At 44.9% G+C, this 24842-nt stretch overlaps 1 protein-coding gene across 1 annotated transcript in view; it reads left to right on the top strand.

The window, feature by feature from the left end:
* Nucleotides 1-12373, top strand: part of ppm1e (protein phosphatase, Mg2+/Mn2+ dependent, 1E) — a 47338-nt gene extending 34965 nt beyond the window's left edge. The window contains exons 3-7 of the mRNA XM_083687928.1: nucleotides 798-997; nucleotides 2873-3061; nucleotides 5258-5401; nucleotides 5937-6030; nucleotides 7754-12373. Coding sequence (XP_083544054.1) covers nucleotides 798-997; nucleotides 2873-3061; nucleotides 5258-5401; nucleotides 5937-6030; nucleotides 7754-8700 — 1574 coding nt within the window. The 3' untranslated portion in view covers nucleotides 8701-12373. The remainder of the gene's footprint in view (nucleotides 1-797; nucleotides 998-2872; nucleotides 3062-5257; nucleotides 5402-5936; nucleotides 6031-7753) is intronic.
* Nucleotides 12374-24842: the final 12469 nt, after the last annotated feature.

Here is a 24842-nt window from a genome sequence, read left to right as displayed (position 1 = left end):
ATTATGACAGCCCCTTTCCCCTCACCGTCCCCCCCAGCCCCCGGCCTCTCCACCAGATGGCATCTCTTTCCCATTTGTCCTTAATTCCACAGTAACCCCCTGGTCAGTTAAATGGAGCTGTTCTTCATGTATATTCCCTATGTAAAGTCTTAGTTAGCCCACATCAGCGCAAAATTGGCATAAATCCAAACACAGGTATATTGGCAATTTGTGTTGGTGGTAACTGGTGACAATACCATCTTGTCTGTGCTCATGTGAGCAGATTAGCGGTAATAGAGGCGTGTTCATGTAACGTCTCGCCCTGCTCCTTAGTTTATGTTTGCCTGCTTTGCCTACTCCCTTCCTGGATTATCTGCCTACCCATTGACTGCCTACCTGTGTACCAAACCTTTTTGAAAGTAAAGATTATTCTATTGGATTTAAGTTTTGTGCATTTGAGTCCTCTGTCTAAGTACTACAGTCTTTACAGTTCATGACCATGATCAGATGCGCGGAAAAATTATGACCTTGAATATAGCACTAATATTTCAGACACACCATACTGTATAGCGCCAGCATCCCTCACCAGTGCCTGCGTTTGCGCTAAGACTGTTTTTTACGTATGTGTGTGCATGTGTAGGATTGCATGCGTGTGCTTGCATGTGAACACATGGGTGACTAATCACTGTATGACTAAATCTATGTGCCCTAAGTCCATATGCATCATTTTCAAATGTGCGCTGATGCATACCTATGCATGGATATGGCATATGCGTGTGTAAACCTGTGGTGATGTGTGTGTGTGTGTCCTCTTTCAGAGATTGAGTCGCCGAAGCTGGCCCGACTCATCTTTAATACGCTGTGTGATACGTGCTGCCTGTGGCTGAAGGACTTCCCCTACCGCCGCCGGCCCCAGCCGTACTACGAGACCTCCATCCACGCCATCAAGAACATGCGCCGCAAGATGGAGGACAAACACATCGTCATCCCCGACTTCAACACTCTCTTCAACATACAGGTACACGTAGAACAACTCTGGGCCCAATTCCAAATCTGCTCCTAGCTCCTAGCTCTGAGCACTGACTTTATATCTGTAAGGGTTTGATAGGGTCAAATGGGCCCTCTTGCCCTCCGAAGGGTTAGGTGGAGTCTTTGTCACAGTGCTTACTCGACAGAGGACACATATCCAAGCCTTTCAGACATACACATAATGCCTTGGGTGAGGAGCTACGGATGGAAATGGAACTGGGCATAGGAGTCTATTCTAAATGTAGACCTGCTTGTCTGACAGTGTCTACCCTTTAGATTCAATTATCATTGATTGGAGTTTCTGGTACGGCAAGAGAGGAAAGTTAGGAGCCATACTCATTCAGTCACTCCCTCCCTAGTGGCTTGGAAAGTGCGTGCTCTAAAGGAGCTCACTAAAACCCCATGACCGAGAGCAGATGGAATTCTAATGAGCACATAATCAATAGCTTAATCTTGGCCACCAGATTTTGCCCCCAGTCCCCAGATCCAAGATGCCGCCACAATTTCTGTCATTTTATGGCGCTCTTCAAAATCCCTGCACACTGGCAAAGAATGAGAGGCCACTTCATTCATCTGTACATAAAAGCTAATTAGAGGACCCCCCCCACACACACACACACTGTGTGGGCTAACCCAGCTTCCCTGCAGGGAATCTACCACCCTGCATCGCTACGGGGGGAGATCAATAAAACTCTCCGATCTGAATTATTCCCATTCCAGCTCCAACATGAGTCTTAAATGATAGCCCAGTAGGTGGCTGCCGGTGAATGAAGTGCTTCTAATAGCATTATTGGCTACTGCACGCTATCCTGCTCCCCCAGGCCCAGGAGGAAAATCATTGAAATGAAGCTGAACACACTCACTCTCTCAAACACACCCACACCCACACACCCACCCACCCACCCACCCACCCACACACACACACACACACACACACACACACACACACACACACACACACACACACACACACACACACACACACACACACACACACACACTCCAATGGCATGTAATCAGAGTCTGACAGAGGAACCAGCTGACCTCCCTTTGAACTCTTTCCGTTCATTAGGGTCAGTCATCCCCAATGATTATGGACTCTATCATGTCCTCTCTGAGCCCCTGGCCAACACCACGTCCTAGAGACAGACCCAAGGATCCACATATAATTAGATAATTATTCTGTCGGATCAAATGTTTATCCCATTCTATGAAGCGTGCCAGTGCTGGGTAAGCCTGCTAATTGAGGAATAAACCCCAGTTAATTAAGGCAGATGGATGAATGGAGCAGGTTACATTTGGATTTTGAATATTCTCTTGGTACTTTGAATGTCATTCATGGAAACGTACAGCATGGGTATCCATACAATTTTTCCATTTCAAAATATTTGTTGGCTAAATGGCCAAGTCTGGTGACGTTGTACGGACACGTTGATCAATGTGCACTTTCCCTTGAAAAGTCAAAGATGATTAAGATTGGATCGGCGCAGATGTGCCTCATTACACTTCATATTCAGAATCAACATGAGTCTGAAGATTGGAGAGGTGTGAGAAAAAAACAGAGAAAATTCCACCTATCAGGGGGAAAGGTGGGCCTGTCGCCATGTGGCGAACACCAACCCAACCTCTTCACAACTTCATAAAGGTTGAATCTCAAAAGTCTGTCCTCGATGTCTCAAAACCCATTGGAGGAGAAGGCCAGAGGGGAGGAAGCTCAGACTTGGAGGAGGACGTGAGGAGAGAGGAAGCAAGGACTTGAGAGATTTGGCCAAAGTACCTAGAGGGAAGGAGGGACCTTGGCTGCTCACCCTCTGGTTGTACTCTGTTGACCTCCTCTGACCGCTTGACTTTTGTGTGACTTCAGGACCAGGAGGAGCAGGCCTACTTTGCGGTGTTTGACGGCCACGGGGGTGTGGACGCTGCCATCTATGCTGCCAACCACCTCCACGTCAACATGGTGCGCCAGGAGATGTTCAGCCAGGACCCGGCAGAGGCCCTGTGCCGCGCCTTCAGAGTCACCGACAAGAACTTCATAGCGAAGGCCAGACGTGAGGTAAGGGTCGGTCTGCACACCACACTTCACACAGAACAAGCTGCTGTCTGACTGATCTGGAAAGGGGAGAGAGGGTCCCTCTCTCTGAGACCCCATGACTTCATCGCTCGCTTTTTTTTAAAGGTTATTTTTGTTTTTTATTGGATAGAGATAGTGGAGAAAGACAGGAAAGTAAAGAGGCGTGGGTCAGATTCGAACCCATGCCGACATGGGGATGTGTGCACTGTAGGCCGTGGTCCTAGACCACTGGACCACCCCAGACCACTAATCACACGAGTCTCAAACCTGCGTTTTCTGTACTGCCAACACACGTGACCGTCCTCTAACAACTCACTGGAAACCAGCTACGCCAGAAAAAAGCTAGCAATTCGACGGCGTGTGTGGGGGTAATTGAACTTGAGGAGTGATTTCACTATCTCAACCTGATTACACATACTGAATGTGCACATCGCTTCAGTTCACTTCTGGTCCCTGATTGAGATTTGTGTACATGTGTAAGGGATTAGGGCAACTGGGCCTCACCTCGTTAGGGTGCCATTTATAATAGGTGTGCTGATGCAGAGGGGCAGGGTTAGAGTTAAAGAGATAGCTCACTAAAAAATCTAAAAGTTAAAGGGGTAGTTCACTTGATTAGGGTTGGGTGGTATCATTGTTTTCATACCTTTATACCGTCCTCAAATTTTACCGGAGTATTCGGTATTACTGTGAAAAATAAAAAATAAATATGTTGCGTGGGGCTGGCGAGAGCCGTCTTTGCTCCACAGGCTATACTTTGAAATCTACATTGAAAAACTGAATTATTTATGTGGTGACCGTATGACATTTTGCCTAAACAATCATTTAAACTTTACATCCCGATCACAGCTTGACAAACTCGACAGTTGAAGAGCATAATATGATAGCTTAATAAGAAGTATCACACACTGCATTCGTAATAATATAACTTGTCTCATGTCCTATGTCATATAGCCTATAGGCTATTATTTGTCTATAAAATATTGATTTAGTTACCGTTATGAGACTATGCTCTGGGAGTCCTAATTCCGCTTGCTTCTTTTTGAGCTCTGTCTTTCGGGGCCAGCTGTGAGCGAAGGCGGCGGTAATTGCACGGCAGACTCCGCCAAAACAGTTGAGCCGTAACCAATTCAGGGCTGTGATGGCGGCTGCAAAGTTAGCAGCATTGTGTCAGTCGTTATTCGCATCCGCATGCGGAGTGCATCAACAATGTTGTCTGCCGTGTGTTTTCTGGGGGGGGAAAAGCGAGTCTGTGGGTATTTTGACTATAGTTTCCAGTCGGTTGTGACAAAGTGGACGGTTAACGAGATGTATGGCGTCGTGTTAACTGACGACCGTTAATGGGTGTTTCAGGTTAAGGCGTGAGTGTACATTAGTTCCCATTAGTGTCCCCATCTCTGGCCGTCATCTTTTTCCTTTATCGTCGGGTCGGAACCCGAAATGCTGCCATATAGCAGCAGTGGCATTTTTTGTAGGCAACAAATCATTAGGGCTAGTCATCTTTCTTTTCTTTGGTGGAAGAGGTCACCTGCAGCACCTTAAAAGTACACTTGTAATTGACTGGCAGCAGCGCTGTTACACACATCGCTTAATTTGGCAGTTTGATAAATGTTATAATACTATATTACCGCTATACCGCCCAACCCTACACACTTACTTTTTTAAAAGGTTATGTGTGGTAGTCCCACTCTCGTATTTTTCAGTTTTTATTGGATAGAGATAGTAGAGAAGGGGCATGTGTGGTGCTAGACCACTGGACCACCCCAGACCACAGCCAAGACACTTTTTAAGTCCTTATACCGGTTATATATCAACTTGCCCTTCCATATTTTCCAATATAATGGATTACCTGATTAAATCCACTTCAAAAGTGTCTTGGTGTATCGACTAGATTGAAGGTTGAGACAGACATTTGATTTAAGAGCAAACTATGCCTTTAATGTCTGATTCAATGTTTTTTTTCATTTAGTCTTGTATTTTCATTCTCATTTATAAAAAGTAACAATAAATTTATCATAAATTAAACATTTGTCATGAAGACCTTTTGCCCTTGTCCTATGCTTCTATACGTTGAGCCATATACTCATAAGTGCTTTGTGTGTGTGTGTGTGTGTGTGTGTGTGTGTGTGTGTGTGTGTGTGTGTGTGTGTGTGTGTGTGTGTGTGTGTGTGTGTGAGACAGACCCTGCGCTGCGGGACCACAGGGGTGGTGACCTTCCTGAGGGGGAAGACCCTGTATGTGGCCTGGCTGGGAGACTCCCAGGTCATGCTGGTGAGGAAGGGACAGCATGTGGAGCTGATGAAACCTCACAAACCTGACAGAGAGGTAACACACACACACACACACGCACACGCATGTGTCACACACACACACACACGTCACACACGCACTTGTCACACACACACATGCACAAACAGCTTAAAACGTTCTACATCGGTGCTTGAGATAACATCTTGACCCCATCGCAATGATGAGTCATCCTCTTTAAATCCGATTACACCACTACTAATAACACACACACACACACACACACACACACACACACACACACACACACACACACACACACACTGTAAGTCAAATACTGTTACATATTGTAAGTTAATCAAATGCTGTTACATATTGGGCCACAATGATGAGCCGCATGTCTCTCTCCCACACACATACACAATCACCAGGGCATTACCTATAGAAGATGTTGGCAGACTTCAGTGTTTCTATGTCACTGTCTAACTAATCAAATGTTATCAAATGTTGTTATGGTTCATATTGATTAATCTCTCTCTCTCTCTCTCTCTCTCTCTCTCTCTCTCTTTCTCTCTCTCTCTCTCTCTCTCTCTCTCTCTCTCTCTCTCTGCAGGATGAGAAGCAGCGTATTGAGGCCCTGGGGGGCTGTGTCATCTGGTTCGGCACGTGGAGGGTTAATGGCAGCTTGTCCGTATCCAGAGCCATAGGTATAACAATCATCTATCTATTGGAATAGGATTTAGACTGTATTGTGCCTGTAGTCTCTAAAACGTGGGCTGAATCTCCTCTGAACCTTTTCTGGTTGGAGCTGGTGTGTGTGTGTGTGTGTGTGTGCGTGTGTGTTGCATGAATGAGAGGAATGTTGACAGATTAGAGGTCAGCCAGGGATTGGAGTGTGTCATGCAGAAAGTGTGTGTGTGTGTGTGTGTACACTCAGCAGGCAGTCTACTCACCACTCAGCAGGTGGCCTCTAATCAGTGGGAACTATTTTTGTCATTGAGGGAGAGCCAGGCCGGAGAGGTCACAGTAGCATTTTAGGGGCCACAGACAAGGGGTCCGTTGACAGAGTGGAGAATACATACATGGTCTGTGTGTGCAAAGCAACTAGTGGCTAGGTTCCCTCCAACCTGGCGTTTGTGGTGAAAATCCCAATACCTCAATAATCTTACATCAAAACTATTGCTTGAGAAAATGGACACAACGCCTCAAAGTATGAGTAAGTAGGTGCAGTCTGGGATAGGTACATCCATTTCTTGACTTTTAAATTAATTATACAGCCATTGGTTCTTGAAGAATATAACTTAGTTTAGCTTAGTTTAACTCCATAGTTTGTAAACAATGTAATGGTAAACAAACATTGTATAGCTTCAAAACATCGTTCAAACTATCATTTTGATCTCATGGATGGTCAGTCTTTGCATCTATCTCTATGTGTCTCCATCTACATATTTGAGAGTGATGACACTTCTCCAACCCCATACCTCGGCTGTTTACCAAAAAAAAAGTGGCGGGGTGACCACTTTGTTGTTTTTCAAATCCCAGATTGCCCCTTTAAAGCTAGGTTACTCGTCTTCTTAACCAGTAGTTATTTCAGTGGCGACAGAGTGAAGGACACCTAATGTGATTTGCTGTTCCCAAATCCCAAAGCTCTTTTAATCGGTACAAACGTTTCCTCTAAAGTAGTTGGATATACTAAAAATCCTATTGAGTTGCATGCGAGTCATGATTGTTTGAGTGAGGGTTAGTACAGAGTAGAGTTAGTGAGGGTTAGTACAGAGTAGAGTTAGTGAGGGGTAGTACAGAGTAGAGTTAGTGAGGGGTAGTACAGAGTGAGGGTTAGTACAGAGTAGAGTTAGTGATAGTGAGGGTTAGTGAGAGTGAGACTGAGGGTTAGTGAGAGTGAGACTGAGGGTTAGTGAGAGTGAGACTGAGGGTTAGTGAGACTGAGGGCTAGTGAGAGTGAGACTGAGGGTTAGTGAGACTGAGGGTTAGTGAGACTGAGGGCTAGTGAGAGTGAGGGTTAGTGAGACTGAGGGTTAGTGAGACTGAGGGTTAGTGAGAGTGAGACTGAGGGTTAGTGAGACTGAGGGTTAGTGAGACTGAGGGCTAGTGAGAGTGAGACTGAGGGTTAGTGAGACTGAGGGCTAGTGAGAGTGAGGGTTAGTGAGACTGAGGGTTAGTGAGACTGAGGGTTAGTGAGACTGAGGGCTAGTTAGAGTGAGAATCAGTGAGAGTGAGGTTTAGTAAATATGAGCGAAGTCTATTTTATTTGGTAGAGTATGTACATTTAACATTGTAAATGTGAATAATGAAATCGACTTATCCACGAACAAATTGTTGTTTTCTGCCATCCATACAGTCCAGTAGTAGACCAGACAGTTGGTTTCCTCTCTCTGACCCTACTGTGGCATTTCTCTCATTGGCTGACAGGTGACGCGGAGCACAAGCCTTACATCTCTGGCGACGCCGACAACCAGACGTTCCCATTGGACGGCACGGAGGACTACCTGATTCTGGCGTGCGACGGCTTCTACGACACGGTGACCCCTGACGAGGCGGTGCGGGTGGTCAGCGACCACCTCCAGGAGAACAGTGGAGACAGCACCATGGTGGCCCACAAGCTGGTGGCCTCGGCCCGTGATGCCGGCTCCAGCGACAACATCACTGTCATCGTGGTCTTCCTCCGGGACCCCCGCTCCCCCCCGCCGGCCGAAGACGGGGAGGAGGAAGAGGGGCCGGCGGAGGAGGGCGAGGAGGAGGTGCCCGCCGAGGTGGAGGAAGAGGAGGATCTGGGCTGTCAGGACGAAGGAACCGCAACCGACGTCGGGGGGAAGGGGCGGGGCAGCTGGCCCCTGCAGCAGTGTTCAGCCCCGGCAGACCTGGGCTACGAAGACCGCATGGACTCGTTTACGGACAGAACCAGTCTGAGCCTGCTGGGGCCCGTGCTGGGAGCGGAGGAAGGCCGGATCAGGCTCCCCCCGGTCTCCTCATACCCACCACCCCCCTCCGCTGGCCTCCTCACCCAGGACCTCACGTCTGCCTCTAGCCCGGGGGCGGCCTGGCGACCCTACCTAGAAGAGGACCTCCACAGGTCTAGCAGGCACAAGCCCCAGCCTAAGCCCTGCGTCCCCGCCTACCAAGAGCCCGGCTCGGATGGACAATGGCCCCAGGCGGCCGCCCTCTTTGGTCACGCAGGGAGGCGCACCCGAAGGATGGAGTGCGTGAACCCCAGGTGGGGGTCCCGGCGTGCGGGCAGAGCCCCCAGGGAGCTCCCAGGCCTGCTGCACTCGTGCCGCAGTGTGCCCTACCCCCAGCGCTGCCCCGACAGGAGGCCCGGGGTGGCCCTGCCCCATCTACCCCAGGGCAGCAGGGTCTAATGTGACCTCTCTGCCATCTCCTCGTTCTCCTGCCCCCCACCACCCCCCCTCTGGCTACAGTCAGTCACTCATCCGTCTAGCCATCATAAGCTCCTCACCCAGGACACTATGGCACCATCAAACCCCCCCTCCACCTCCCTTCTCCAAGGCCTGGCCTGCACCTGCCCCTCCCAGAGCCACACAACCCACATGAGGAGGCCAAACAACTCCTGCTCCTGGCTCCTGTTGCAGCAGACACACTCTGTTCTCTCAGACACATAATGGAACAGACACACATTATCCACCCACTCCATCTCCATAGACAGGAGCACTTAATACAGGATTATAAGATTAGCGGTCGCTTACCTGAATAAATCCAACATATAGAGTGATATGTATTCCCAGATGGGTGTACAATGGGAGATAATGCCATCCAGAAGGGGATATTATTAAGAAATTATATTCTATATATAGTTTTGGGTGACGTCGGGGCAGACCAGTCCGTCTTGCCTCTCATGCCTATCAGATTGAGTTAACGTTTACATGAAACAACATGAGATATTCTCATGGACGACAGGACCTTCCCAACAGGCTCGGTGTGTATAAGTGCCCTGTTAGGATGTTGCCAGATATGGGGCCAGGATAGTTTAGACAAAAGCAGCAGAACATGTGCCTTTCATATTTGTCACTCAAGCCTATTCCCTGACCAGAAAATGTATGGGAATTTCTAGCCTCAGTAAGTAAGTTTACCCTTACAATATAGACTCATACCATACGACTTACTATGCTGCTTTATAACTTCCTTATCAATGGAGCATTACTGTAATATTATCAATGTCACAGATTTAATCGGTTGTTTGACAATTGCACCCGTGAATTAATCTTTATCTCTTAATCTCACCATTTTTCAAATGTAAAGAGTATCAAAATTCTCTTGAACAAACCTGCTAGAGATGACTCAGTTCTGTCTCAGGTGCTCTCACTATCCTGGCCCAGGCAACCTTTTTAGAATATTTAGAAAGATCAGTCTCAGTGTTGGGAAAACACCCCGTTCATAATATACGAAAAACAGGAATTGCTTGTGCCATCCCAGAGCTTTTCTCAAGTTCTAACACACTGTTACACTGTGCCATTTCCTTCTTTTTCTTTTTAAACCACCCCTCAAATTACCACAGAGTTCCCAGGGGCAGGAGACAAGGACAAAGAGGGTATGATGAGTGACCCAACCAACTCCCCAACTGGCCCGGGTCACACAAAGAAATACAGTACCCACAATTCCTCCTAGTCACTTTCATCCTCCACTGCTCCTTCCAACCCCTAGCAATCAGATGCTCTGTGACCTCCACACAACATGAAGATCTGGGTTTATTAGAAGAAGGGAATTTGGAGAGTCATGTCCAAGGAAAGTCATTCCCAGAGAGCAGAATGTATTCACGCTCAAGAATGTACATGGAGCGTCTCCTAGGAGCTTCATGGCTGGACCGGGCCAGTGGGACAGACTGAGACTGCAGTGGTCTTCTGGACTTCTGGAGACGCTCCTTTCCCGGCCGCCTGCGCTGTGTGGAATGTACAGTAGCTACATTACCTCTTCAACAACAACAAAAACCCCACTCAGTCCCTTTTGTGAGTCAGTAAACCTAGAGATAATACGTGGTTTCATCCCGGGAGAGGAAACATTTTAAAGCTTTATCAGCTTTTCGTCATGTCCTTTGCATATAGGAGCATTGTAACCAGGTGATCAGGATGTGGATAAGTGCACTGCCTTGTCTCTCTCACTAGAGGCAAAGAGATGCTTCCGGATCTCTCTCTCTAACATAAGCTACAACTGTGTCTGACTCTCCAGAAATTACAGACAAATTACCATGTTCACACCCATTATGAAACATCATGTTAAGCATATAAAGGTGAAGGTGGTCATCAAATGCCCTAAGTCCCCCCTAATCCCCAACTCCCCCATCACCAGCTTTTTTGGAGCTCTATGCTTCGCGAGATTAAGAAAAGCGCACATCTTTCCCCTCCCCAAAAAAATCCTCACACGGGGCACCAATTATGTACTGTATTGGAATTGTAGTAAAATCACATTATGTAAATGTATGTGCAAATGTGTGCAGGCGTACATGTTGTGAGTGAGTGAGTGAGTGTGTTAGTGTGCGTGTGTGTGTTGAGAGTATGCATGTCGTCTAATATTTAAATCACCACTAAGGTCAGCAAGGATGGTGGCACAATATTCTGTGTGGATAATAATATCATGCTTCAGAGCCCCCAGCACTGTACTGTTATTCTGTTCATGTGACACCTTTGAAGGGAGAGCCGTGTACATTAGCAGTGCCTGAGGGATATGGGAACATGGGGACTGAAATGCTGGGAAGCATTTCGAAAGCCCCTCGAGGGACAATCAACGTGAGATTCCAAAATGGCCGCCCTCATAGACCGCTATAGTTACCTCTCATGTATGAGACGCAGATCCTCCATTAAGAAACTACAAGCCATAACTAAGAAAGCTAGCAGATAGCGCTATCATTACCCAGCTTAAGTTGTGCCAAGGCTTTGCAGACCCATAGTTCCTATAGCTCTCTCATCCACTGCTTAAGTACAAATGACCCCCCTCTCATGCCAGTCTGATCCTTCCCTTGGTGATAGTAAAGGACCACACAGTTCAGGTCTGTTCTCCTCTACCCCTTCTTCATCCATTGATCTCCATCAGGGGAGGCTAGTGGAGCTAGAAATCGGAGGACAGGCTCATTGTAATGCTAGGGATGGAATGAGGAATGGTATCAAACACATGATTGAAACCTGTCCTCCGATTTCTACTTCCACCAGCCTCCCTTCTCTCCATGACTCTGCACTGTGCGTCCATGTACACACAACGCTTTGTTACTGTAAAGCAATAATGAGCCGTGTGCAGAAAGGCTCTCTCAGTGGGTTTGTCTTCACTGAGCAAGGCTGAGCTAGAGTCTGATCAAAACAACAACAACACCAACCACCACCAAGCCATAAACACTTGCCAGTGCCCAACACTCGCATAGATGGGCACTACTAGCCCACCTATGTTGGATGGTAGTGTAGCCCCATGCTACATCAAGTGTGCATCAAATGGGAATCTACGATGAACCCTTTTTGTCTCCCCACACACTGCAATTGACCAGTTTTGGCAGACATATCTGAGTCACAAAGTCAGAAGTCACAAAGACAAACACAAGGGGCTGTATTTTCAGCCTGCGCAAAACAGACACAAGTGTTCTCGCAGGCGTATTGGCAATTTGTGTCTGCGGGAACAGGTAAAATTACCACGGCGCTGGAACACTGTCTCGTCTGCTCAGTAAAAGAGGCGTGTTTTCACAACAATGAGCAGGTCAAGTGCCATCTGTTGCGCTGAAAAATTCTGGCCTTGAAAATAGCACTCATATTTCAGACACACCCTGCCAGCGCCCACGTTTGTGCTAAGACTGTTTTTTTACACTGTTAAAATAGAGTCCATCAAGGTCTCTCTCACTCCTCTGCCAGCCTCAGGTCACAGGGTGGTTTACTCTCTATCCTCGCTTCCCTGAAGACAAACCCATGACCGGCTCTTCCCCGACCTGCAGGTTAGGTAAAACCAGTAAAAAAAAAAAATCAGTATCTGTATCTTCTGTGTTCTCGTAGTATACATGTATGTGTATCTTAACTGGTGACTATTATCATGTATAAAGATTAGACCAAGTCTTTGTCTGATGACTTTTATTTTTAGAATAGCCAAAACAGTTTCTAAAATGTGTCGTGCCTGTGTGTGTGTGCGTGCGTGCGTGTGCGTGTGCGTGCGTGTGCGTGCATGCGTATTCAGGCCCATGTGGTGCCTCTCCCCAGGTGTGTGCTGTACTCTTCAGAGGCCCAGTGGCTCTACCTAGAGAGCCAGGAGACTTCATTAGAGGCTTCAGCCTCCACCTGTCACACCCTGGCAATAGAACAGCCATATTTAATTATCCAAGATACTTTTTAATCAAGCCCTCCAAGTGTCCTGTGGCGATACAGTACCATGTCCACACAATACAGTGCCCACTGCCCATGTATGTACTCTCAGTCCGACTAATGCCAACTAGCTAGCTAACTAAGTAAATAACTAAGTAATTAACTAATTAGCTAGCTAACTAACTAACTAACTAGCTAGCTAGCTAACTCTGTCTGACTAATGCCAACCCTATCTAAGTCCTGTCGTCTTGAGTGTGAATGGCAAGCTGCAGTATTTCATTTGACATGGCAAAACAACATGTATTGAAGCATTTTCTTGTTACCGGCCTAGCAGAAAACAGAAACACAGCTGGAGTCCTCCAGGTGGAATGAATGGTGTATGCAGTCAGATTTATCCGTTCACTGGCACCATAAAACATTAATGGTCATTAGTTATTAATGGGACACCTTTTTTAAAAATGTTCAACATTGAGTTCACTTCACAAATCCCAGCTGAATTTCAGAAACAGCTTTTCAGACTCACTAAGTACAAAGTATGCACTTTAGTCGGAAAGGTACCTTTTTACAGTATGCTGTAAATGCTGTTGGCTCAGAAGCAACACAATGTGTGTACATAATGGTATCTTTTTCAGTCAGATTATTTATTTCCATCGTCACCCTTGAAGGAAACAGATAGGGCAAACCTACACAACATAAATGTGTTATCTGTGAAATGCATCTAATGTATTCAAACCACTGAGGCTCTCTCACTATGTCCTCTGCCCCCAGTGTTGACACACACACACACACACACACACACACACACACACACACACACACACACACACACACACACACACACACACACACACACACACACACACACACACACACACACACACACACACACACACACACACACACATATAATGAGAAGGGTAAAGCCTTGCTGCTTTCCATCAGCTTGAGGACACTTTCACACACACCACTTAATTACAATGACCATGCTCATAGCTGGGACAGTTTAGCATCTGACATAACAGATGAGTGTGAGTAGTTATGCACCCTGGGTTCATAGAAGATTGTAATAAAGCGGCCCAGGAAATACAGAAAAATCATGGCTGTATATCTACGAGTTGCAGGAGAGAGAACATGATCGATTAAAGGACATTGTAGGGCAACAGAGACCCAATAGCCCATTTTCTCATTTAGGAGAGTGCTGCTTGCTGGGAGCTTCCAAATAAAGGAGGAAGACATGGCATGTTGCTGGAGAGCCACCAGTTAAGGTTTGTCATACGGGCCAAACCTGCTGTTACACAAACGGCTCGGCAGCCATCAATAGACTTCATATAAAATGACTCAGCGAGTGAATGGCAACCACCATTCTGAATGGGATGACCATAAGCTGGTCTTTTGTTAAATCAGATACAGGTGTTAAAGAGATGATCCTCATTGCAACCTAGATTCACCCTGCGACTAGAGTATCAATTAGTATACACCTGGGGCTATTCTCCTAGATAATCCAGTTGCTACCAAACATTTGCAAGAGACATGCCCCCTACAGGCCTAAATTTAAACCTGCTTTTCGACCAGACTATTGGTGCCTTTCATCATAGTTGGATTTCAACTATTTCATTGAATATTTGAATATGAATATCATAGAATATTTCATTAAAAATATGAACATTTTACAATTATGATGGTGATGACTACTAACTATTTTGACAATGATACCCCAAACTCATGACAAAGTTTATTGAAACATAAAAATAACAACAACAGCGAATGTCGAAAGGGGCCAACAGTAAGCTATATGTATTGAGGGTCAATGGGAAAACGTAACTTTCGTACCTCAGTAGAGGGGCGTGGCTTCAGATTTCTGGGATTTTAATGCTTCTGGCATTCCGAGTCACTATTGGTTACTTCCGCCTCAGCTGCTGAGAGCACGAGGGGTATGAGAGGGAGAACTGAGAACTGAGAAGCGATATTCCATATTTGATGGTTAGCCCACTTGTCTTTCAAACTTGATTTCACATCTGGGACGAAATACATATATTACTAAATGCGCATTCCCACCTGCAAACATGTTACAATAATGTGTAGTCATTTGAGGTTAGGCTATGTGTATGTTAGGCTTTTATTCATTCATTCATCTTATTTCCTTAGGAATGTTTTCATGAATGAGAAACGATTACAATGTGGATACGTTTACTATCAGAGATAGTATGAACTTCATCAAAGACCTTATATGCTTTGCATGTCCCTCTCTGACTTCATTCATGTTTACGTTTCAACTTTACATTATAAAGTTACATTCAACTTTAGCTGGGGGACCTCTCTTTTTTCTGATTGGTTGATAATTCAGATGGGCAGGGGTAGAGAGCCACCTGTATGGCAAGGCCCGTCATTCACCAAAGTTTAATCAAAATTGGTGTCGGAAAAAAGGCTATTCAGTTATAGTACTTGAATAAATGCACTTCAAATCGCACAACCTTCTCACTCAAGGAACATGAATGAATGTAAAACATATATTAATTTATGAATGACAATGACATCACAATAATGCTTACAAGTTCACATATATTACGGTTGATGCAATATCACACTCTTAGGGTTTGGGGTGAATAAGATCAATAGAATCAGTTATTTCCTATTGTCATAGAATGTAAGAACCACCATTACACTATAACAGCGTCTTAGAATACTTCCCATACAACAGGATCGAAACTACACAACCACTGCCATTGCAAGAGACGTGTGGACAACATAGAATAGGTGAGTGTTCTTTTTCCTTCCTGTCAGCATCACTACAACTGTGTCTCACAGATGACAGAAATAACAATAAAATCAATGCATTTAATGATGAAAGCTGTTGGGTTAGAGAAGGATGCATTACTTTGGTCCTGGTCCAGAGATGGGTTTTGCAGTTGAATAGGTATGTGAGATGAGTTTTGATAGGTGGGTGAGTTTTGTGTGTATATTATAGCTGGGTGAGGGGGGTTTCAGGTGGATGTGTGGGGTAGTGATGGGGTGATGAGATGTATGAGGCGGAGTTTCCGGGTTGCGTATGTGTGAGGTGGGTGGGTGTGGGTTTAGTAACAAGAAGGACTGCAGCTTTGTCTACAGGAACTAGAGCCGTTTACAGGGTCTTGCTCAAGAAGTGTTTGAATGGGTTCCTTGGGCATTTGAACATTGCTGAGAAGACCCTAACAAAGAGGTTTCTCATCAGGCTGAGAGATAGGGGGAAGGGCCTCTTCAAGAGCCTCTGGAGACATGCATGCTGCTACAAACAGGAGAAAGAGAGAGAGAGATGCGATAACTTCAGTTCACTTACAGTATGTTTATATTCAACATGATCATTTTAAGTCCAAAATATGTGACAAAAACAAACAAGTTACATATATGTTTGAGTGCTATGGTATTTGAAATAATAGGCAATTGCTTGTGTTAAAAAGTCAAGCTTTGGGTGTTCGACTTGATTTATGTATTACTAAACAACAATAAAAAAACAAAACAGTGAAGTCGACTACATTATCTCCCAACTATCCTTACCTTTGCAATGTACACTGGCAGCGGTCATTGTGCTCTGGCCCTTGTCACTCTTGGAGTGTTAAACGTTGGAAGAGAGAACAACTTACAAAAGGCATATCAACGTTTTGAACTTCAAAGCAACAATGACAACATTCAAAGACCTACAGCACATGTAAAATGTTGAATTGGTTTTAGATGTGAATACACTATAGAATACTAAAGTTACAAATACATCTCAAGCATCTATCCCATGACTCCCATCATAAACACCTAAATAAAACAGGACGGAACCTAATCGGAATATAGAAGGACGAACATAGTTGTTAGACCATTTTTTTGTATGGTCTAACAACCATACATATCAGATATGTAAGCACTGGGAGTGAAGGGGGGCAGAATTGATGCCTCCCCCTTCAGTAGTAGGACAATAATTGCCACGATTACACAATTTTTCAGACAAGAAGTCAGCAACAGGTACAACCCTGGTACACGATCTATCATATGCAAAGTGTGGCCTTTGCCTTTACCTTAAAACTGAAGCTGAAGGAACGTCCTTTTCTGTTTCTGTCCAGCCTTGCCCTTAGTCTCATTAGGTAAGACAGACTGGTCGACTGGGTCAGATGAAGCAGAAGCTGTTCTTGATGCTTCATTATACCGCTCTAGAAGTGACTTTGTCAGGGATTTCACCAGGACTCCATGGTTGTCTGGAGCACGCTGTCGGAACCAAACTCCTCCAGCAGGTCTTTGTAGATAGCCCTGAAGACCCTGTGAATGGGCACGTCCATTGGATAGGGCTCGGCCCATGAGCAGCCTGAGGCAGCACAGAACTCAGACAGGGCATGTCTGATAAGGTGTTGAGACAATTCTGTGATGTCTGTCATCTGGAGTTCCATCTTGGGGTTTGATCTTGGTTAACAATTGAATCACCAGTATGGTGATTAGGCTGGTGAAATCATCGTTGTTACATTAAAACAAGGCTTGGACAGGGGACATTGTTGCACTGCCAATGTCAGGGGTGGATGACTGATTTGAAGAAATTGATCGAAGAGAGGAAACCTGTGTGTCAAGTCAGGCAAACTATGAGTTTAAGCCTAACCCTAACCCTAACCCTCGCCCCATTGTTGACATCTTATTGGACATTACTTCCTCTTTCCCTTTAATGTCAAGCTCAACTCCGTTCAGTGTGTCAGAGTTTCCATGCTAGTGCCAGAGGGAGTCAGTCCAGGAGATAATTTGTCACTTGATCTATTGCTGGCTGTTTTTATCAGAATCTCGCTCGTTAGATCCTGAGATTCATCTGGTGTAGACTTCACAAGATCTGACATGGTCTGTGAGTCCAAAGAAAGGGTCTCCATCACCTGATTCACCATGACATTTGTAAATAAACTCACAGCTTCATTGTACACTTGTGAAGAGCTAAAAGAGCCAGCAGATGAGCTGTGACCCAGTTCTAAGGCTGTTGAAGTGCAGGAGAATGTTCCTGAGCTTTTGCAGCTTAACACACTGGTTGATGGATGCGGCAGGGAGTCTCCCATATCCAACCCCCATGATGAGGGAGAGATCAGGCAAGATGGCAAATATATACAGGAGCTCAAAGGAGATGGAGTTCTTGGCATGTCTGTCTCCACGCTCGCACTTTGTCAATGCTGAATCAGATAAACTCCTCCCTGCTGCTGAAGCCATCCAAGGAGTGTTGCTGCTCTCAAGGAGACTTTGAACTGTATCCTAAAGGTCTTGTGAGAGAGTGTCAACCTTCCCTTGGAAGATAAGATTCTCCATCTTTTTAAGAGTAGCTGTCTTATCCGGGTGGGGAGAGCTGGTCTGCCCTTTTACCCCTGGTTGAGCCATCTCGATCAAGTTGTCAACGATGTGGCTAGGGTTAGGTTTGGGTTAGGGTTAGGGTTAGGGTTAGGGTTAGGCTTAAACTCATAGTTTGCCTGACTTCACACAAAGACATTTCATGCTCTGTAGCATCTCTGGTGTTGATGGTGGAGCTCCTGGTGATGGGGAATGTTATGTCAGGCACTTAATCCGGAATGGGACTTCCAAGGAGCACTCCAGGAATGTCCTCCAATTCCCATTTTGACCTACTAACCCTACAAGAAGTTGAGGAGGAGGTCCTTTCTGGCACATGACAGACTGATTCAATGTCAAACTCACTTTATTCGACTTCCATAAACATGGCTCCAACCATGTGTTTGATCTGATCCAACTCCCTTGAGGTCTTCTTATCAGCAGAGTTTGATAACTCATCCTGAATAGTAGTCAGGATTTTACAAACCGTCTTTTTAGAAGATACCCTTGTAGAAGCTTTGAGGCCTGGTTGCTTTAGCCCGGTTAAGAAATCCTTCATTATCTTCTGCATGTTGTGGAAGATGGACTTTGCTGTGGACCAAAGTTTCTCCTCTGAGATTTCCACAATGTGTTGTAAACCTGTGGATGGGATTTCTTCTGCCTCTGAGACTTGCTCACTCCACTCCAGTAACACAGATTCTGATGGACGAACCCTGAACCCTGTGCCTTCAAACATGCCTCTTATACTGTTTACAAAGGTTATCACTATTCCCAAAGCGGTTGAGTCTGTATGCTGAGAGGTTGTTGATAGACTGATAAAAGAGATTGAATCAGATGGAGTCTTTACAGATCTAATGAGCACCTCACTCACTGCCTCTATCGCTGTAGTCTGAAACTCTGGACTAGAGAGTTTATCCATGCATACAGACAAAAGGAGGCCTGGGAGACTTTGCTGCTTGTTGCACTCTCTTTTGAACTAAGCTTAGAGGTCAGCTCAATCATGTCATCAGGTGAGGGGGACTTGGAAATTGAGAAATTATCCAGTTCTGATATTACGCCATCCACAAACGAACAGGCCTCAAGGGACTCATCCAAAGAACTGGGTACAGTTGAGGATGTGCTTTCTACTTCAGTAACCTCGGACTTGTAAACAGTCACAATCACGTTGATGACCTCTTGAGTGGTGGAGATCAGGGCAACTGAGAGGTGGTATAGTTTGGGAGCTCTCACTGGAAATCCTTCTGAGAGACCTGAAAGATCTGTGGAGCTGTCCTTTTGTTGTGTCAGCTGTTTTGTTGAACTGTTGGAGCTCAGAAACTGATACTGTGTCCTTTTCCAGAGTCTCTGTATGCTCTTGAGGGGAAGTATGTGTCAGGCTCTCATCCTGTGAGAACAGTGGGAGGGTGAAGAGGTCCCTCAGCTTAGCCTGCATCCGGCTATACATTCCACAGGCTGCAGAATGTCCTCTGTCTCCGGCTTCACATGGGGTCTCAAAAGGCTGCATCATGGTCTCCATTTCCCCCACAAATGCCTTTACAAGTCCAGAGGCTCTGGAGAACACTGGGGTAAAAGCTGTGTTGGCTGATGGAGAAGCCTCAGTCTTGAAACACTGGCAAAGTTTGGCAAAGGCACTAGAAGGCCGGGTAATGTGAGCCAAGCTAGAATGGCTGCTGACTTTTGTCATGAGAATGGCACTCAGCACCTTGGTCGCTTTGAAGGATCTGGCAGTTCTGGCGACGACACTGGTAGATGATCTGTTCTCTTTCAAAGAGTCACTTGTCTCATCTAGACTCGCCAGAAAAAAAGTAATCTTTGATTCCAATTTGACACTGAGAAGCCAGGATTTTTACTTTCTTGGCCAACTTTGATAGCAGATCATCATCCTTTGTAATCTCCATCATCTCCATGGTGGCCACGATGGCATCGATGACCTCGCCTGTCACTGGGACCAAGAGGTGCTCAATTTCAAACCAATCCTGCTGTGGTGACTGATCCTGCATGGCTTGTCCCTCGAAGCTGCTCACCAAGGCCTGTAGTTGGGTTGAGGCCACACGGATCAACCTCTTGCTGGCCTCCATGTCACAGCTGAGATTCAAAGGGGATTTCATTTCCCAGAGCTGGCTTGGATAGCCACAGAGACCCCTGTGTTCAGCTGGTGAACCAACTCCCCAATCAGAGCGTGGGTCAACTGTGATGAACTTGAGGAGGAGCTGCTACCAATTAGGGGCTGTAGGAAACTCTCCTCCGTTCTCCCGAAAAGATCTTTGAGGGGCTCAGCAAGGGGAGCCACTCCTTTACAATGTAATGTTACAATGGACCTTGAAGAACAAACAAAAATCGTATATGTCATGCAGATGTACCTGTTTGGGTATCAAACCTGGGTCATCTACATGACTCAAGACTGCTTTAGCCGACTAAGCTTAAAGGTTATCTATTGGTTATGACATCATAGCAAAAACGAGTGGGGCGACACTGCCAGAGACTCTCTATGGATGCAACAGACTAGAAAATAGAGTGTGTTGCGGCAGAGTATCCAAAATTCAAAGTAAAAAATCCTAATCCAAACCAAAGACATTTCAGAGAAAGGAGGAAAAGGTTACACTGTAGAGTTGAATGCCATCTTATGTCTGAGGGCAGTGAAATGAGTCAACGCTCTCTTCACTCTTGTTCACTACAATATCTGTAATGAAAGTTGCTCTGTTTTCACAGGCGTGACATCATATCACAGAGTCTACCTTTAAGTCATTCTAATGATTAATAATATACACTCACCGAACACTTTATTAGGAACACCTGTACACCTTCTCATGGTGGAGGTGGTGTAATAGTGTGGGGAATGTTTTCTTGGCACACTTTGGGCCTGTTAATACCAATCAATCATCGCTTGAATGCCATAGCCTATTTGAGTATGGTTGCTGACCATGAGGATCCCTTCATGGCTACAATTTACCCATCTTCTAATGGCTACTTCCAGCATGATAATGCACCATGTCACAAAGCAAAAGTAATCTCAAACTGGTTTCATGAACGTGACAATGAGTTCAGTGTTCTTCAGTGGCCTTCCCAGTCACCGGATTTGAATCCAATAGAACACCTTTGGGATGTGGTAGAATGGGAGATTCACATCTTGAAAGTGCACCATGTCACAAAGCAAAAGTAATCTCAAACTGGTTTCATGAACGTGACAATGAGTTCAGTGTTCTTCAGTGGCCTTCCCAGTCACCGGATTTGAATCCAATAGAACACCTTTGGGATGTGGTAGAATAGGAGATTCACATCTTGAAAGTGCACCTGAAAAATCTGCAGGAATTGTGTGATGCAATCATGTCATCATGGACCAGAATCTCAAAGGAATGTTTCCAACATCTTGTGGAATCAATGCCATGAAGAATTGAGGCTGTTCTGAGAGCAAAGGGAGGCCCTACCCAGTATTAGTATAGTGTTCCTAATAAAGTGTTCGGTGAGTGTACATGCTACTGTATTAAGCTGTTGCGTTTATCCAAATCAATTTTGCAGTTGATTCCCGGATGTTACATTTGGGACAACATAAACATAAAGACAACAAACAGAAAACAAAAAAGGTGATATTCCCCAAGACCCATCATCTTAGTTCACAAATAAGTGCTGGGACTGAATTCTTCTCCAGGTATGAAAGTTACACTGTTAAAGTGTTGATGCAAAGTGACAAGTACTGTATGCAGTCAGAATATAATTTGATTAAGCATTTTTAGAATATGAACATACCTTTTTTGAGATGATTGAGTATGATGCGGATTTGCGGGCAGATCTCAGGTTGCGCCGGCCGTTACTGCTCTTCCTCGCTTCCTTTGAGCAGTAGATGATCTCACTGATCATAAGCTTCCGCTCTCGCTCGTTGAGGACTATGGAGTTCTCAGCATTGGAACTCTGGGGAGGTTGCACCACACTCAGGTTGACTCCCAGAATTCTTGCTATGGCTGGAAGTATGATCTGAAGGGTCGCCTGGGTCACGACTTTGAGAATCCTCAAGCATAGCATGGATAGCTGCTTGAACGTAAGCTGTATTGAACAAAGAGAGTGTACTATTTTGGTCAAGAAATTCTAGCGGTACTTTTCAAATTACACACTATTCCTCATAAAGTCCATTACTTTGGACCAGTGACCTTTGTATACTATATGATAACTATATGGTCACATCAAAGGCTTCGCTTTTTCAATTTCTGTTGTCATGTTCTATTTAAACTAGAATCAAATGTGATTCAATTAAAATACACTGAAAGATTCTTCATTCTTGATTCTACTCTTCGAGTATTACTCAGTGAACATGGATAGAAAAACTCCCTGTTGCATCACCTTCCACTGGCTAAAAAAAGATATACAAGATGAGAAAAACGTCTTGTAAGTGGTTGCCCACTCACTGGTGTGAATTCACAGTTAAAACATGATAGTACTTGACTTCAAATTGAAGCAGGGGAGACTGGTGGAGGCAGAGGATGGGCTCATTGTAATGCATGGAATGGAAGGGGGAATGGTATCACATGTTTGATACCATTCCTTATTCCATTCCATGCATTGCAATGAGCCGGTCCTCCGATTTCTATCTCCATCAGCCTCCCCTGAATTCAAGCCATTAACTTTCTTGTTACTGGACCGCCTCTCGAACCTGTCGGCTGCCCCTGCCACCTAGCTGGTTGTGTAATGTGAATACAAGGTTACTGAAAGACATGGGACAGACTCATCAGTCAGACTCTTCAGGAAGCTGATGAGCACTGGGGCAGAACCTATTGCCTCCACATGTGAGGTGATCAGATTCTTCTGAGTTTCCTTCTCCAGTCGCTCAATCACTGATCTCCTGCTCAGGAAATCAGACCTGTTTCCTGTGGAGGAAGCTGTGTCATCACACAGAGAAATCTGAAGTTACCATTTTTTTCATGGTGTAAGGTGAACTTGGGTGTCTAGAAAGACGCCCCAAAAATAAAATGTACAGTATTGTCACTGACCCTGAAACATAGAACAATCTCTGACCTGGAAGTTCCGCCACCAGGTGCAGGAGAGGCACTTGCTGTTTGGGTCCCTCCTTTTCCTGATGGCGGTGCCAAAGGCCAGGAGCGGGGTCTTGGTCAGGGGGAACCCATGGCCTTTGACTCTATCCATGAGCGTCGATCTGGGCACACCGAAGGTCTTCCCTGCCTGCCTCACACTTATGCCCTCCCTTCAGGCTACCAAAGCGCTGACCATGTTCTCCTTCCTCCATGTCTTGTATGTCCTAATTTTTCTAAGAATATTTTAAATAATAGTATTACAGGTCAGTAGTAATTAATTATACTAAATGTAGTATTACATTACATAATACTATTATTCAATGTTGAATAATAAAATACATATATTAAACTCTGCATTTGAATCTTTTCATTCTTAAAAAAAATTACATTCATGCTTCATAAGGCCTCAACTTCGAAATGTTTCTTCATATAAAGTTCATAAACATGATCTAAAACCATTTTCAGACCATCACCAAATACTGTTTATTCCTAAATATTATTTGTATATAAAGATCATCAAGTCATAGTTCCGGCATCAGCTTCACTTGTGTATGCATTTACAATAAGGTTGCGGTCGGAAGAGTGCTTCGATGGTTGCATCCGTCAAGAAACGCTTTTCTCGACGCACTCCCAATTACCACAATGTTAAACGGACTAATGTCAAAGTATTGCGGTCATTTTAGGCTCTTTTTAATTTCGGTAGACATTCACCGGTGTGTCGTCTGTCATTACTGACAGGATGGCAGTTGGTGGAACTGGGTAAAGCTAATTTTGCTAGCCCGAAAGCGACTTCTGGAGTTGTGATTAAGGAATTCGGCGGTCGCGACCTCACCAAAATATAAATAAAGAATTTAGGTCCTATTTATAACACTAAACATGCAAGCATCGTCATCAAATTTGGCATTTAGACTCATTATAATATTTAAATATAAGATACATACTTTTTTGGAAGGGGAAGGGTGTCTTCAAATCTTCGCGGGCATAGAAGAAGGAAGTGGTCCTCTTGTGGCTCAGTTGGTAGAGCACGGCGCTAACAACGCTAAGGTTGTGGGTTTGATTCCCACTGAAAAATGTATGCACTTACTGCAATGTAAGTCTTTGGATAAAAGCGTCAGCTATATGGCATATATATTATTATGTTAAGTGCGTCACCGCCGAAAGCCCCGGTCGAAAATAGGTGCGGGCCATCTAGGCTTCATGCCTACTGCATCAGGCCACACTCCCAAGCTCTCCACTTTGCACCCTGTTATGATGTGTTAAATGATGGAACCTGGAAACTCCTAAACAATCTCTACGGAAGATAAAGATCTAACCCTAACGCTTTCACCGTAGTTTCATCAAAATTGGGCCAATCGGTGTAATTTCGTACATGTCTCATCACAGACATGCAATTGGACCAGCAATTTTAACACTTAATCTGGTTTAGGTTTATAAATATAGGTTTATTGAACTAGGCTGTTAGTCAACTAGTTTGAAACAGCTTATACAGAAGGACTCGATAATCAATAAAAACAATGTAAGCTTTTAATCTATAAGTGTGTATGGCAGTGGAGCTTTATAGGTGCTACTTAATTGGGAAAAACCTTACAGGTATCAAAGCTACAATGTTCCATAATGTGCCCTATTAGTGCCACTTAATGGCCTGACTCATTCAATTAATCAATCTTAAAACGTCCTGACACATTGCAAATGATAATTCAAATAAATCTCAAAACATTCTTGGTAGTTACATATAGCATGTGCCTACTAAAGAGACTCAGGCCCTGTCCAATCACTCCTAGCCACTAAACCCTAGTGACTTGTGTATATCTGAAAAGATAGGATAGGTATAAACAAGATGGTAGTCACGATACCCTCTAGGCTAGTGGAATTGTCACCATCTTGCTTCCAGCT

The sequence above is a fragment of the Argentina silus genome (assembly GCF_951799395.1).
Source record: "Argentina silus genome assembly, chromosome: 2".
NCBI lineage: Eukaryota > Metazoa > Chordata > Actinopteri > Argentiniformes > Argentinidae > Argentina > Argentina silus.
This window is presented reverse-complemented; position numbering and strand designations above follow the sequence as displayed.